This window comes from Gadus morhua, chromosome 5 (assembly GCF_902167405.1).
Source record: "Gadus morhua chromosome 5, gadMor3.0, whole genome shotgun sequence".
In the NCBI taxonomy this organism is placed as follows: Eukaryota; Metazoa; Chordata; class Actinopteri; order Gadiformes; family Gadidae; genus Gadus; species Gadus morhua.
The window spans coordinates 8,432,727-8,447,964 of record NC_044052.1 but is presented as its reverse complement, the minus strand read 5'-3'; the positions used below and the strand labels follow the sequence as shown (position 1 = coordinate 8,447,964).

General features: G+C 42.7%; 2 protein-coding genes across 2 annotated transcripts; one reads left to right on the top strand and one right to left on the bottom strand.

The window, feature by feature from the left end:
• Positions 1 to 522: 522 nt before the first annotated feature.
• Positions 523 to 6,708, bottom strand: mocs3 (molybdenum cofactor synthesis 3). Its single transcript, XM_030355978.1, has 13 exons — positions 6,473 to 6,708; positions 6,109 to 6,238; positions 5,923 to 6,015; positions 5,284 to 5,404; positions 4,321 to 4,395; positions 4,042 to 4,159; positions 3,829 to 3,937; positions 3,582 to 3,644; positions 2,554 to 2,717; positions 2,224 to 2,271; positions 1,602 to 1,698; positions 1,247 to 1,354; positions 523 to 740 (listed from the first exon to the last, which is right to left on the bottom strand). Exons 1-13 carry the CDS (start codon positions 6,563 to 6,565, stop codon positions 583 to 585), a joined length of 1,377 nt encoding a protein of 458 aa, XP_030211838.1. The 5' UTR covers positions 6,566 to 6,708; the 3' UTR covers positions 523 to 582.
• A 468-nt stretch (positions 6,709 to 7,176) lies between these two features.
• Positions 7,177 to 13,828, top strand: qpct (glutaminyl-peptide cyclotransferase). Its single transcript, XM_030355979.1, has 7 exons — positions 7,177 to 7,411; positions 9,622 to 9,768; positions 10,336 to 10,617; positions 11,246 to 11,413; positions 12,024 to 12,123; positions 12,396 to 12,512; positions 12,917 to 13,828. Exons 1-7 carry the CDS (start codon positions 7,304 to 7,306, stop codon positions 13,096 to 13,098), a joined length of 1,104 nt encoding a protein of 367 aa, XP_030211839.1. The 5' UTR covers positions 7,177 to 7,303; the 3' UTR covers positions 13,099 to 13,828.
• The last annotated feature ends 1,410 nt before the right edge of the window (positions 13,829 to 15,238 follow it).

The window sequence follows — 15,238 nt, the reverse complement described above, 5'->3', positions numbered from 1 at the left end:
CTACAGTCTCTGAACAGCTATGGCGCCTCTGACGGACATGGGATCAACGCGCATGCCCCTTCCTTTTCCGTTATTTGAACTTATGGTACGGTACTCAAAACTCGGTAGAAGCTACGATATATGAAATCATGAAACGTTAAAAAAATGTCCCTTTTACAAACTCTTTTTTTGTATGAACCGACATTCTGTGATACTGCGATGACACTCGCCTATAGGCTTTATTTAAGATAAGATAGATAATATATACTTTGATGAACCCGTGGGGACATTTCTTCTGGACACCGTACTGCAGTTCCACGTTGGATAAGATTACAACACGTAGCTTTCCATGTAACAGTTTGCAGATACACACGTTCTGATGAGACAAAATAAAAAAAACGATTAGATAGATTTTGTTTGCCGAAAATAATAAGTTACATTCTGTTTCTTTTAGGATAATTAGCCTTTGATCAATAGATCAAACTACTATTTTCATACAATGACGCAATTAATTAGTACAAGGGTCAATAACCAACAAGTTAAGTAGGCTACAATTCATTTATTAACTATGGCAACAAGAATATACACATTGAAATCAGCAACTCAATATTGTGGAAATTCCGGGTCAATCTTTTGGGACCAGGCCATGAGTCCCCCACAAATATCTTTGACAGTGATTTCATCCAATTCTGATGTGCTCATCTTCTCCAGGAGCTGAACAGCCTTCTGGGAGTCATTCCCCTGCTTACAGATGACATAGACTGCCCACAGACAGCAGGGCGTCATGCAGCAAAACACATAAAACACAAAGTTCAGATCAATCGAGTTATACATTGTAGTCTTATTCATTCGTATATTATTTCGAGGCACCTTTGAACCAGTTTACTCAGAGATCCCTGTTAGTGCACCCTTATTTGAATGTTGCATAGATTAAAGATATGCAAATACACACACACACAGGTCTAAAGTGGATCATCAAGGAGCACAATTCTATATAAAGCTCTTTCACACAGTGAATATACAGAGGACAACACAAATAACGAATATTCTCAGTTTCTTTCGTTTAGGTGTTTCCAAGCCTGCCAGCTGCTCAGGTCAAACGCAGTTGTTATGGAAAATAATTACCTAGCAACCGTCATTACATCGTAGTCCCTGGCTCTCTAAAATAAGCTGGACGACACTACAAACCGTGCATATGTACAAGTCTGCTCTCGTCCCCTTACGGTTCCCCTGCCTTTTTAGACGCAGAGGCGTTCAGACGGGTTACCTGGAAGCGGGCCGTCTCCCGACATCTGCCCTTTGGATTGGCTGATGCTCTCCCGGAGTAACTGGAGATGGCCGCCCTTCCCCTGCTGCAGGCTGGAGAGCGGAATGTCTAGCGGCAGAAGGCTGAGGATGGGGAACCGCAGAGCACTGGAGGGCAGCCTACCACTGAACTAAATGAGTAAGCATAACTAAAAATATAATCATTTTGAATCGATCATACCATAAGACATCCCACGCATACACACAAACCATTTGCACACACACACACACACACACACACACACACACACACACACACACACACACACACACACACACACACACACACACACACACACACACACACACAAGGATACTGAGGGAGATGGGTAGCCGGCATATATCGACCTCCACGGGAGGGCGCACATCCAACAGGAGATGGGAGGATGCATTGTCCACGACCGCTTTATACTCCTGGAATCACAGTGTCAACGAAGCATAGCACTGTTACAATGGCGGCGTTACATGTCCTTTCAAAACAAATGTTTATGGAGTATTGGAAAAACACTTGATTAGTTCAAAACCATGTCCAGGGAAAACAATCTGTATAACTGTAACTTCCATGGCATCACAAGATTTCTGCATCTAAATGAAGCCCTTGTGCAATCGCTATTACGCCTCAATCATTCAGGATCGCCATCTACGCCTAACGGCCTGGTCAGTTACAAAGCTTGACATTCAAGTGCTATAAACAAACCTAATTCACAAGCACTCACTGCCAAACAGAACACACTATTCTCTTTCCTTTAGAAAACCTTGAATACTTAAGAATACTCATTTCCCATTTAGGGTTGGACCAGCAATAAGATGTAATCACAGTTTATGAATGCACGCACAGAAAGAAAAAACACAAAATTAAGTGAAATTATAAAAGAACCGCTGCTAAATACAGTGAGTCACGCCAGGCTCTTTTGCGGTGTGTGTGCGCTGTGTGTGTACCTGCACCGTGATCCTATGATCTTTGGAGAGGAGGTTGAGTCTGCGGCACTGCCGAACAAGCAGAGAGAAAAGGCATTTGGAAGCAATAAAAGTACTTCCTACAATTGAGGGGAAATCTGATTGTACTGTTCAATTATGCGATTAGATGGCCAAAATGATTACACGTTTTAACATATCACCTGAAAATAATCAACACAACAAATTGGTGCGAGAGTTCACGACTGGTTCATTGCATAATCCTCCAATAGTTTAAGGGTTCATCCACCTTGGTTGAATCGTATCATTCGTCCTTTAGTATCAGGGGCCAGGCTGATGCCCAGGGTGACCCACCTTGTCGGTGGCTGCAGAACCACAGAGGGCCTCATAGTCCACCAGCTGGGTGACTGAGGGTTTCTCCCCACACACGGCGCACTCGGGCTGCCTGGGCCGCAGCCTGATGGACCTGAACCTGGTGTCCAGAGCGTCAAACATCACCAGCTGCTGCCCGCAGGAAGCTGCATGCCCACCTGGTCAAGGAAGGGGCCTGTTTTTATCGGGAAACATCTGGCTGCCGAGGGCTTGCAGAGGAGGCCTGGTTGGGAATGTGGCATGCTGGCTTGGTAACATTTAGATGTGTGGTAGGAGCGGTGTATGTGGTTGTGAGCGTGTGCGTGTGCGTGTGTGTGTGTGATGGAGGGGGGCATTCTGGTTTAAGTATAGAGGCCAGGTGTAGAATAGGGGAGCACAGTACAAACATGCGTCAGTACAAACACAGTTATAATGCAGACCAATGGCCTGTTTCATAGCTTTACCACAACAGCAAGTAAATCAAATGTAATACAGATAATGCAGACTGATCATATTAGACCCAACAAACGGATTTGTTCCTAGGCAAACCGGCCTTTGTTGTGGATTAAAACCAATCAAAGAAACAAAATTAACCTAAAGTGCGTTAATACGAGTTAAATGGAATAACATGTGACTCAAAGCTCCACTACCAGAAAACATGCATGCTACTTTTTCTCAGGTTTCTGGTGTTTGCAATCGCATTCTAATACACGATGTTTTTAGGAGTATTTAATGCAATAAATTCTAGAATTGTACTATTTTAGGTTAGTTATGAATGGAGAAAATCCACAACACACCTGGCCCATATCCACTGTATGACGGTTGGAGAACTCTGGGAACATATTTGTCTGTTCTTTTTGACTTCTATAAAAACAAAACAATCAATGTCTTGCTTTGACACAATTTAATGTGATCAACCTTTTTTTCCCCTACACATATTCAACCATGACTAAATATATACTTTCTTTACAATGACCTGCGATGGTAACAAGGCAGATATTTCTAGAAAACACACGAGGAAGGAAGGATACATCCTTGTCCAGACGCAATCTTGATGACCTCCAGAGCTTGGAGACATCCCATAATTCCTGGAACTGAGACAAAAGTGGAACATTAACACGCACGCACACACACACACACACACACACACACAAACGCACACAAAGACAACTAACTAAAGTAAAAACCGTCACCTCGTCACCACCTAATTGCAATTAGTTTTTTTTTGGGGGGAAAGGGTGGAGGAAGGGTGGGGAAACAAAGGAAGAAACCCCTCACCCACTCCAAGGACCCCTCCGTCAGAGCAGTTGGTCACCGTCTCGGCTGGAGGGGGCACGGGGTACAGACACCTGTAGCATGGCCCTCCTCTGTAGTTATACACCGTCAGCTACACGCAGCCAAACACAGAAACAACAACATGTCCACATTAGCCATTCAGATATTTTACATACGTTTGAACTTTGAAGGACATTTTTTATTTTTTTATTTCACCTGTCCCTCCATTCTCAGGGCGCTGGCTGACACGAGGGGCTTGCGGCTGATCACGCAGGCGTCGTTCACCAGGTAGCGGGTGGGCACGTTGTCCGAGCAGTCGGCCACGATGTCATACCTGATGGGCTCAAGGAGGTCAAGGATTCGGCAACGCTTGAAGAAGGTATTTTTTTAATGTGACTTGGGGCTGGCAGCTCGGGGCGAGCTAGAAGAAGTCAGTGGGTGAGGTGAGTGGCAGGGGGTCATTAGGTTGGACGGTGGCAAGGGGTCAAAGGATACTGTTGGATCAGTTGCAGAGCATTCTCAGAAGAGAGCTGAAGGTTGTAGGGTATGCACTCCACGGTCGAGTTCAGCCTGTGGACACAGAAGCACAAGGTCAGAGCATGTCAAAACAAACAAACACATTGTGAAATGGTCCTCAAAAACGGCACGGACTGTCTGTTTCGGACCAAAGTAATGTACTGTACTGAGTTGCTGCCTTGAAAACTGCAACAAGGAATCAATTCAGTAAGCCAATGAAATGGCGCCCCCAAGCGGCCATGGATATGGGTATACACTGCACTCACCACAGTAGTGCCGATTGTGGGTGAGAAAGCCACCCAAAACAGCACTCTCTAAAATAACATGTTTGCACAATATTTGCAGACTGGGGTGAAATGCTTGACCATATATAACCTGTGGTGAGACTAGAACGCGCCATCCCATATTACAGAGTAATCAAAGGGTTACAAAAAGCTAAAAGAAACAGTAATTCTTTGATAATGCATTGGATTTATATAGCACTTTGCTTAGTATGGAAAGGCGCTTTACATAAATTGGAACAACTTAACTTTACAAAAACAATATGATTTTGAAAATAAATAAGTAAATAATTGTAAGTACTAAATAACATTGTTGCTACAACTGATTACACACTGAGTTTCTCAGAAGAACTATTTAAAGCACATTGGTAGAATAGGGGTGTAATTAATATGAGACAACATTGGAACTTGCTAACAAACTTATTCACCAACCAAATTGTATGCAGGGTAGTTGTGTGCAGGCATGGTCAAATACAATTTTAATGTCACTTAACCAATGTAAATTAAATTTTCACAATTTAAGACAATACAGACACACAGTCATATTTAAAATCGTACAACCATCTCAACGACTAATCCGAAGTACTGGAGATTGCTATGGATCAAAATACACTTGTCAACTGCTTCTAAGTGTGCTAGAAAAACCACTAAATGGAGGTACCTGTTGACAGCAGTGGCAGCAGACAGGGCCTTGGCCTGGCCTTGGCTCTCCTCTCTATGCAGCACTTGTCTGTGGAGGTTACTGAGCTCCACTTCGTCATAGTCCAGCAGGCCCAGACGCCCTAGGGCAAAAAGCAGTAGAAAGCAGCTGTTATGAGGGGAAGACTTGGAGCCCGCATAGGTAAAGCCTTGAGCTCCACTGTAGAGCAGTAGGCTCCATGGATAGCATCAATAAGCTGACAGTATTCTAAGAAGTCAATCAACTAGAATGTTTTTTAGAGGAGCAAATTGGCCGGGCTACTTCCAATTATGTGAAAGCACAGAGGGCTTATTTTGTCTGAAAATAATGGTCAAATTTATTGCATTTTACATTAGCACGGAATTACGATTATTGTTTAATGTAAGATATTGATAGTTAAGGTGAAGATCTAACATACATTTGGTTTTTACGTTTATAAGGAGCCACTAAGTAGGTGATAAACATATTGGTTTTGGGCAATACAATATTATCATTTACATATATGAAGTTGGTAATACAATTAAAAAGGGGTCTGCCTTATGGTTCTGAACAATGGTGTCAGAATGTCATTGGCCGTGGCTCCTCTTTGTTTATATTCATCCTGCAAACATGATTACCCACCAATCCCTGCTGCAGCTAGATACTGTGCCAGCGGGCATCCCAGTCCTCCACATCCAACCACCAGTACAGAGCTCTGGGAGAGGTTCTTCTGACCTGAAAACAATAAAGACCAATGATAATCATTCAAAATCAAACTGCATTGCAGCTCATCATTTGACCTTTCTCAATAAACGTTGATAAATGTACCTCGGACGCCGAGCTCTGGTAGAAGAAGCTGTCTGCTGTAGCGCATGATGTCCTCGTTTGATAGAGGTTTGGACTCCAGAGGGGTCAGAGTTGTAACTTTGTCAATCAATTCGATACATGGCTTCTCGTTCTAGATACAACAGGATTACACGCAACGTATTATTACCATTACTTTATCTCAGGCAAGCAGGCAATACAATGGCAATAAGATGTGTTGCACAACTTTAAGCTGCATTGTTCCGATTACAGTATTAGACCTTCGTGCAGACGAGCCTGCTTTGAACGTGCACAATGAACTTAGGAAGCTTACGATCTGTTATTGTCAATGTTAACCTAAAATTGAACTTTGAGTTGATTCCCAAACCTTCTCATATTGCGCCAATTTTTTCTTCAAAACGTCTAACTCCGTCTCCTTGTCCAGGAGCCGTGCCTTCAAGCACGAAACTTCGTCTGCCATTGTTGTTTAAAATTAGAATAAGGTAAAATTCGGATAAAGTTGTAGAAATAGATGTGATGATTTACTGTAAATGTATGAATGTTGACAAGTGTGGCACTTCCTGGTGCAACACGTGGAATAAGACCACGTGACTCAATGAAAGTGGGCGGTGCTCCGGTGTTCTCAAATGCGCCCGTGTTCTCAAATGAATAAATAACTTGTGCAGATATAAAGTAGTCAATATGGGTGTCAATAATTTAATATATTTGGTTTACTAGTGAGTTACATCTCAAACACTTTTATACATTACATTACATTTTCATGATTGTCTATTTTTTATGATATGAAGAATAATGTCCTTTAGCCTACATGTTTTTTTTATGTATTTTTAAAGTTTAGGCCTATGCTATTTAAAAGCATTTAATATATGTTTACATGCCCCGTTTAGTTGTACTGCCATATTGGGTTAAACAAGGATAGCTTTACCCTCACCCACTGCATAAATACAAGCGCATTAAACTACGTTCACATCGATGGACCAAGGGGGCATGTTGTCGTGATCGGCCTACCACATGACATGATAAACGATGTTGTTTAGTTGTTCTTAAATTGACCCTTGGGACCAAATGAACTACACCAGTGACGTGCGCATTAAACGGCGCCCCGGGCTCCCATTCCCCCTCCCTCCTTGTTCACATGATCTGTAAAGCCTTGACTGAGGAGAGGGAAGAATGTTGACGACTCAGAGGATCTAGTGCGATGAATGAGCGTCGCCACGGTCCGTTAACGATGTATTTTCTCAATGCTCTGAGTATCTTTGGGATATTTATCAGCGGTGTCAATGGAATTCCATGGACACAAGAGAAGGTAAACAGCAAATGTGTGACAGTTATGTCACCGGTTACTAAATTATTATATATCTCTGGCTACCATTAATGAGGTCCCAGCAAATCTGGGAGCACATATTTTTATTTTAATAACGTACGTTTTAGTGTAATATTGGTTTCCTCCGCTATTATATGCCTGCCTATTTATTTAATTGATTATGGTGACCAGATGTGCAAGGCAGTTTGTTTTAGCGTTTTAAGAATTTACAAAGTAAAATTAAATTCAATATTTTATTTTATTCGAATTCGATTTATAATCTACAAAATAATAGTTTAATATGCGTACGATTTAATTTAATTTAAGGTAATTTGTCGCTCCTAGGTTTTCTATGTAGGAAATGCCCAAGGGTGTAAGCAACAGCACACTATTGTTTCATTTCTGTGATGCAGCTCGATTCTTCCTTTCTTTGTTCGTCATCGACTCACCTCTTTATCGGTTGCTATGGCAGCAAGGTTATCACCATTGATCGTCCAGTTTCAGATCATGGTATTTATAGATCGAAACTGGACCTCCATTTGATCCCATCTGTGAATCCCATCTCTCGAGGATCACAGGTTGAGAGTCACTTGCACCATATCATTGTGAACCTATGATTACAGGTTGACTCACACCAGCTGCTATACATATTGTTAACATCTTGCGACGCCACAGGCAGTGCGATCATTTCTAGAGGACCGTGTGTTAAATTATATGAAATAAAACATAAACCTTAGGTTTCTGGAAATGGGTTATAACAATCGCTTATGTAGTCTATACCTATGCTCTGCTGTCTCCCTCTACCTCCTCAATCAAACTCTGTCAATTAACAACCAGCCGGTATTTAGAGACAGGAAAGCAATACCAAACCATACAGACACACATTCTTTGTGGTTGGGTGATCAATATATCCTTTACTACTAAGCTTCATGTGCTCTTCAAATTATTCACCACACCAAGCAACCATGGTTGTGTGTAGTAGATACAACTCAGGTGGCCTTTGAGACCAAACACAAATCCGACCGGATCAATATGTTCAAAGCCAACGTTTACCAGATTCGATTTTCTCCTGTCATTCAACCCATGAACTACCAGTGGAAATTTGAACACATGAAATAAGATTAAAAGACAATCCAATGGAAATCCTATCTACAGGTGTGGGGAGTTGGCTTGTTAACAAACGCCTTAATCACAATTACCAACTGCTTGTAAATGTGCTATTCCACAGGTGGCCTTATCAAAAGAGTAGGCCTACAGCATGTGTTGACTAGTCGAGGGTTATTTAATCAGGGTGTATTCACACTGTTGGATTGGGATCTTGATGTTTTTTTATGGGAAATTCTACACTTTGAGGGAACTGGCCTGTCAAAATCACAACAAGGCAGCAACCAAACCATGTGTCGCTCCTATTTTTGCTAATAAATCGGATGGCCAAGTCATCTTTCAACTCCAAACAGTTGAATGATATTTAAACTCCAAATCTGAATATGAGTAGTTGAGTCTGGTGGCTTCATCGGAAACTGTTGACACATCACTGCTTTAGCGTCATTGGCAGACTTTAATTACTTGTTACCAACCATTACCATGATGACTACCCAAGTACTGTGCAACCATATTGGTTGGTTGCTCTTCAAACCGCAGATTCACAGACACAACGGCTGAGATGGCTTTCTTGTTCTTTGCTTTGCCCCTGCAGGCTATGAGTCATTTGCTTTTACAACCACACATATTTTTCTGTGTGGTATTGTGTAATATCAAGAAGAAATTACGTTGTGTGGGATTTTAAACGGCGTCAAGCTTTAAAACGCAACATCCTCCCTCTTGCTTCATCTACCATGATGCATTGTTAAAAGGTTCCATTATGTGCCTCGAAGTGTAGGTCTCTCTGTCTGTGTTACCGGATTTTATGATGACAATTCAGCATAACGTTGAATGGAAAACCCCAGAGCTTGCCCAATCATGTTATTTTTCATTGGATGGATCGACCTTGTTACAAATTATTATGGATGGATGGATGCATTAATGAATGAATGGATAGGTGGAGGACCAGATTAGATCAGTTCCACCCAGTTCATCCTGTTGAATTAGCGGGGTCATTGAATAAGACGATGCCATGCACCTACCATTAAATCCTCCTCAACAAAGCAATAAGATAACTTACCGTGACTGAATGCCGTCTCTAATTGTGTGTTTGTATGTTCATGTATGGCCAGCTCACACATAGAGCCGCTACGCTGACTGCGGGGGAGATCCGCAGCGCCCTAGCCCACACGGACCTGGACAAGATGTGGCAGAGGGATCTGACCCCTCTGCTGGTCACCAGGTACCCCGGGACCGCGGGCAGCCTGGCGGTACAGCAGGTCAGCGCTCAGGGCTTTTACCACGCCAAATCGTCCTGAAGACGCAACAACAACATTAGTTATTTGGACCACCATGCAAATGAATGGTCAAAATACACAATTATTTTTGAGTTTCATTTGTTCAGTGTCTACCAATGAAAACTAGGATGTCATGACGGGGTTCAAATGATAATCAGTGATCCTTCAGTCCTCCATTCATTCTTCTCATTCTAGATCTGGTTCAACAATTCCTTCCTTGATTTGATTCAAAAGTGTGGACCAATATTAGCATCAAAACAATGTTTGAGCTTATTATTATTGTGTATCACTGTATGATTGCATCATGTATAATGTTATATAGTATGTAATACATTTATCTATTCATTTAGAAAATACTTTTGTCCCAAAAGTGGCATCCAAGTGAGTGTTGCATTGCATGTGTGTGTTTGCATACGTGTGTGTGTGTATATGTATGTGTTTGTGTGTGTGTGTGTGTGTGTGTGTGTGTGTGTGTGTGTGTGTGTGTGTGTGTGTGTGTGTGTGTGTGTGTGTGTGTGTGTGTGTGTGTGACTGTGTGCATGTCCGCAGCATATCAAAACGACACTGGGCTCCCTAGAGGCCGGCTGGAGCGTGACGGAGGACAGCTTCGAGGCCCAGACGCCGTACGGCCCGCGGACCTTCACCAACCTCATCGCCACCCTAGACCCGTCCGCCAAGCGCCGCCTGGTGCTGGCGTGTCACTACGACTCCAAGTACTACCCGCCCCAGTGGCACGGAAAAGAGTTCCAGGGGGCCACCGACTCGGCCGCGCCCTGTGCCATGATGCTGGAGCTGGCCCGGGCCCTGGACCAGGAGCTGAAGACACACAAGGTCGGGGACTAGAGGGAGATGTGTGGTGGTGGGGATAGAGGATTTAGGTTTGGTCTGTGTCGTCAAGGCCAGCCTTTTCTTTTGTAGTGTCAAAACACGATACAAAACGATACAAAACATTATTGGAATTGTATCATATTATAATATTATATAATAATGGTGCACAAGATGAATCTAAATTGTATCATATTTTTATTGTGCATAGCTTATTGTTACTCTGTGTCCTTGTTCTAGATTTTGAATACAGTTTACAGACAAGGGACAAAAGTCAACTCTGATTTCCCCCGAGGACAGAGGCTGGCTGCAGCTGTGTTGTTACAAATAGATTAATCTTTTTCCCTGATGAGATATGAAACAGAGGAAGCAATCCTGCCCCAGTCTGGAACAAAAATATCACAGCCCCAGTTTAAAGAGCAGAGTTAAAAATCGAATAATAGAATGCTAGTTGAGAGAAATACTAAAAACAGAGGACTCAAATAGCCCAGTTCAACCACCAGGGGGCAGAAAAGCTTTCAGAATAACAACACGGTTTTTATTCTTCTGCAAATTTGCTTACGTTTCTTTGGTTCCATACTTTTCTCCTTCTTTACCTCTCTCCCTCCTCCACCACCACCCCCTCTCCCACCAGAGCTCCAGCCCTGACCTGACGCTGCAGCTGCTGTTCTTTGACGGCGAGGAGGCCATGTTCCAGTGGACCGCCACTGACTCCCTGTACGGCTCCCGTCACCTGGCCCAGCAGATGGAGAGCACCCCGCACCCTGCTGGCGCCGACGACACCAACCTGCTGCACGGCATTGTGGGTCCACACAGCCACCCTCCGCCGCCTCCAGTCTCTCAGACCAGAACAACCTCAGGATTAGTGAAGTTGTAATATCGGATTATCTCATGATAATATTAGCGATCATCCTGTGGTTGCCTTCATTATTATGAGGATACTGAGAAACATGCATAAATGTTAAGTTGACACCTATATGAGTAAGAGCAACCATAGAATTAATCTTATAGTGTTTGCTGTGTTGCGGAAACTTTAAAGCTGAAGAGTGTGTGTGTGTGTGTGTGTGTGTGTGTGTGTGTGTGTGTGTGTGTGTGTGTGTGTGTGTGTGTGTGTGTGTGTGTGTGTGTGTGTGTGTGTGTGTGTGTGTGTGTGGGGGGGGGGGGGGGCTTTCTTGTAGAAAATGGCAGCACATAGATCAATATTGTAAGAGCTGGGACTTGGGATACATGATGTCATCCTGGTACCTCAAAGCTACAGGGGGAGTTGGCCGTTAGGAAGGACTTACCTTCCCTTATCTACTCTTATCTTCTCTTATCTGCTTGAACCGAGAGCTGATACCACACAAGACAGCCCTAAATGATGTTCATCATGTCCGTCCCCCCGTCCCCTAACACACACACACACACTTTAGGATCTGTTTGTGCTGATGGACCTCATTGGGGCCCCCACGCCTCGCTTCGGGAGCCAGTTCTCCAGCACATCCCGCTGGCTCACCAGACTCCAGAATATAGGTATTTAATCACACTTCACCCTATGTACATTAGGATCTCAACTGGCAAACCAAGGCATTTTTTCCTTTTTCTCAATGTACAAAGTAAAAAAAACATCCTTGATGGCTAAACATAAGATTATGGTTTTTCAGTAAATATTATAAGTAAAAATATTAGTCAAAATGTACATATCAAGCTAACATACTGGCATGTGTTCATTTTATGTTACTACTCTTAATGTTTACAACAGCCGGATTTAAAGCCTGTCTCCTCTTCTTGTTCTGGGTTGTCAGAGCGTCGTCTCCACTCCATGGGCCTGCTGATTGACCATCCTGCCGATGTGCAGTACTTCTGGCCCAACATGCCCGTGGGCTTCGTTCAGGACGACCACGTGCCCTTCCTGAACAGAGGTTCATACAGCCGCTCACACGGTCAAACATACATTTATAAACACATTCACGTCGTGTGTATAGTATACTATGTGTATTTGGTATAAGTATATACAAGCATGAAGACACACACACACACACACACACAGACACACACACACACACACACACACACACATACACACACACACACACACACAAACGCAGAAACATACAAAAGCGTACTTAACACACTTGCATACTCAAACATTCCTATACAAATAGATTCACACAGACACACATAGACACACAATCGCACACATGCACCAACGCACACACGCACATTCACACAGACACATGATAAATCACCAGCACTCAGGACATCCTGTGCAGTGCGTGTGAAGGCGTGGCCTGACCCCTCCGTCCCCCCTCTGGTTTCCTGTCAGGTGTGCGCATCCTGCACCTCATCCCGACCCCCTTCCCCTCCGTGTGGCACACGTTCGATGACAACGAGGAGAACCTGGATCGCTCCAGCATCCAGAACCTCAACAAGATCATTCAGCTCTTCGCGCTGGAGTACCTCAACGCCAGACCCATCGACCCACAGAACCCACAGAACGCCCCCTAAAGTAGACCTGCTCTTCTTTTGAGTATTTTTGGATGACTGTTGTACACAGCTATCTGATTCCATTGTATGGACTGATCAGGCATTTCATTTGGTCCATTTTAGTAGCAAACATTTTTATAATATGGCTCATATGGAAGACTACATTGTTTTCCTCTAGATATGCTGTCCTCACACATAGGATGGTACGTTCATCTGACAAAGTATACTGTGTCTGTGAGCATTCCCGTTCGCAACTTTAATGCTAATACTAATGCTTTACTTGAGAGTGACTGCATAGGAAAGCAATGGGTGATGAAGATTTATCAAGGCAATAGACTATTTCTAACTTAAAAACCGGAATAACCTATAACCAAGAAGTTCTCAGCCGCCATATACAGATATATCTAAACCGTATGTTTAACAGTACCGTATTTAGGAATAACCTAGAGATGGAGTCTCAGAGCTTTCACATGTCACTTCCTGACTGTAAATCGGTCACGGTTGTTTATAGAGCAAACATGTCAAAACAAAACGAGAAAAAGAGAGGCCTTATATATATGATAACATCTCTACTTCCATACCCTGTGGGATGAACAAGCTCCATGTGCTTGTGCTTCATGTCTCTGTGTTTGTTTTGGTGTCATTATTAGCCAGTAATAATACACAGGGAACTATATTGGACTTCCTGTCTTCTTTTTTTAAAGTCTGAAATAAAAGAATGCCCCGAACATAAAAAAATATATAAAATAAGCTTGGTGCCTTTTCTCTTGTTGCTAAAATAAGTTGTGTTGAGGACAAGCCCTAGTTTGTTTGGGGGTTATGGGGGAAAGATATGGAAACGCTGTAGTCATGATATTCATTCTGTGTTTTGTCTGATTAGGATGTGTAGAATGCATCGTTATTCTGCTTTAGAAGGATTTCAGTTGAAGCATACTATCTATCTAGAGTAGATTAGTAATCCCCAGGGCTTCATCCTTATCCCACCTTGGAATTATTTACTCCCCTTTTTTCCCTCAGGCTTAAAGGCTGCCATCTGACCTCATCAGTGTAGGCGTGTTAAGCCCTTTGATAAAGAAAGTGTAATGCTATCATGGCAAGGGCTAAGCTATAACATGTGATCACACATGGGACAAGTTTTTCAATAGTGAATGCAGAGACAGGTCATAAGGAAGCAGGTAGGGGATGGGCATCCACAACAGGACATCAGCCCACAACATGAATCAGATGGAGTCCATGGGACATCACTCGATCAGAAGCGAGTTCCTGGAAGTGTCTCCAATGCAGAGGCATCCAAAACAGTTCTCAAAAGGACCTCTGAAAGCCAGTCTGACCTCTGACCTCGTCAACTCTGAGCTCCATGAGGGCTTTAAGGATTTCATCCAACATTCCATCAGGTTGGATTTTTACATTTACATAAAACATTTAAATTTACCTTTGCAATGCAGCAAATGGTTATTTGTATCAGTTTGCAGCATACTATTCTCATGGTATTAAATGTTTTAAAGTATAAACAACCACAGAAAACACATAGTAACCACCAATGAAAAGCACTTGCTAACCTCTTTCCAGACCTCCACCATCACACACCAGTCCCATGATGCAATAATCCCAGCAGGGAGGCTAAAGCCTGAATTCCTTAACCCCCAAGACTCCCATGGATTCACTGCCCTCCTCTCTCTGGCTCGGAGACCAACATTCTGCATTCACTAATGTTTGGAATGCCCTGGCAACAACATACAACAACAGAAAACACCTGCTCTGGGATTTATAGAAATTGAATGATTCATGTTCAATAGTTGATTTCCAAGTATAGCTGTTCATAGCTCAATAATATTATTTTTCCTAATAATGAAAAATAGAATTGTATGGATGCTATGGATTGGCTGTGGCCTGGAGGCAGAGCCTTTCCTTGCAGATTTAAGTAACCAAGATGGGAAATTAAGATGTCTCTATATCATTAATTTCCTCTTTCGCTCTTTCATTATTTCGATCTTGTGTGTAGGTCTTTATTTTCCATTCAATTTAACTACTAATCAGTCAAATGTCACATAGGTCCATCTATAATCAAATATTTGATAAAACAATTTATTTTAAAATGTGGTACGCAACGCATAACGTAGGTTTGAATTAATCAGGGAAACTAGAAATTGGAAACTAGAAT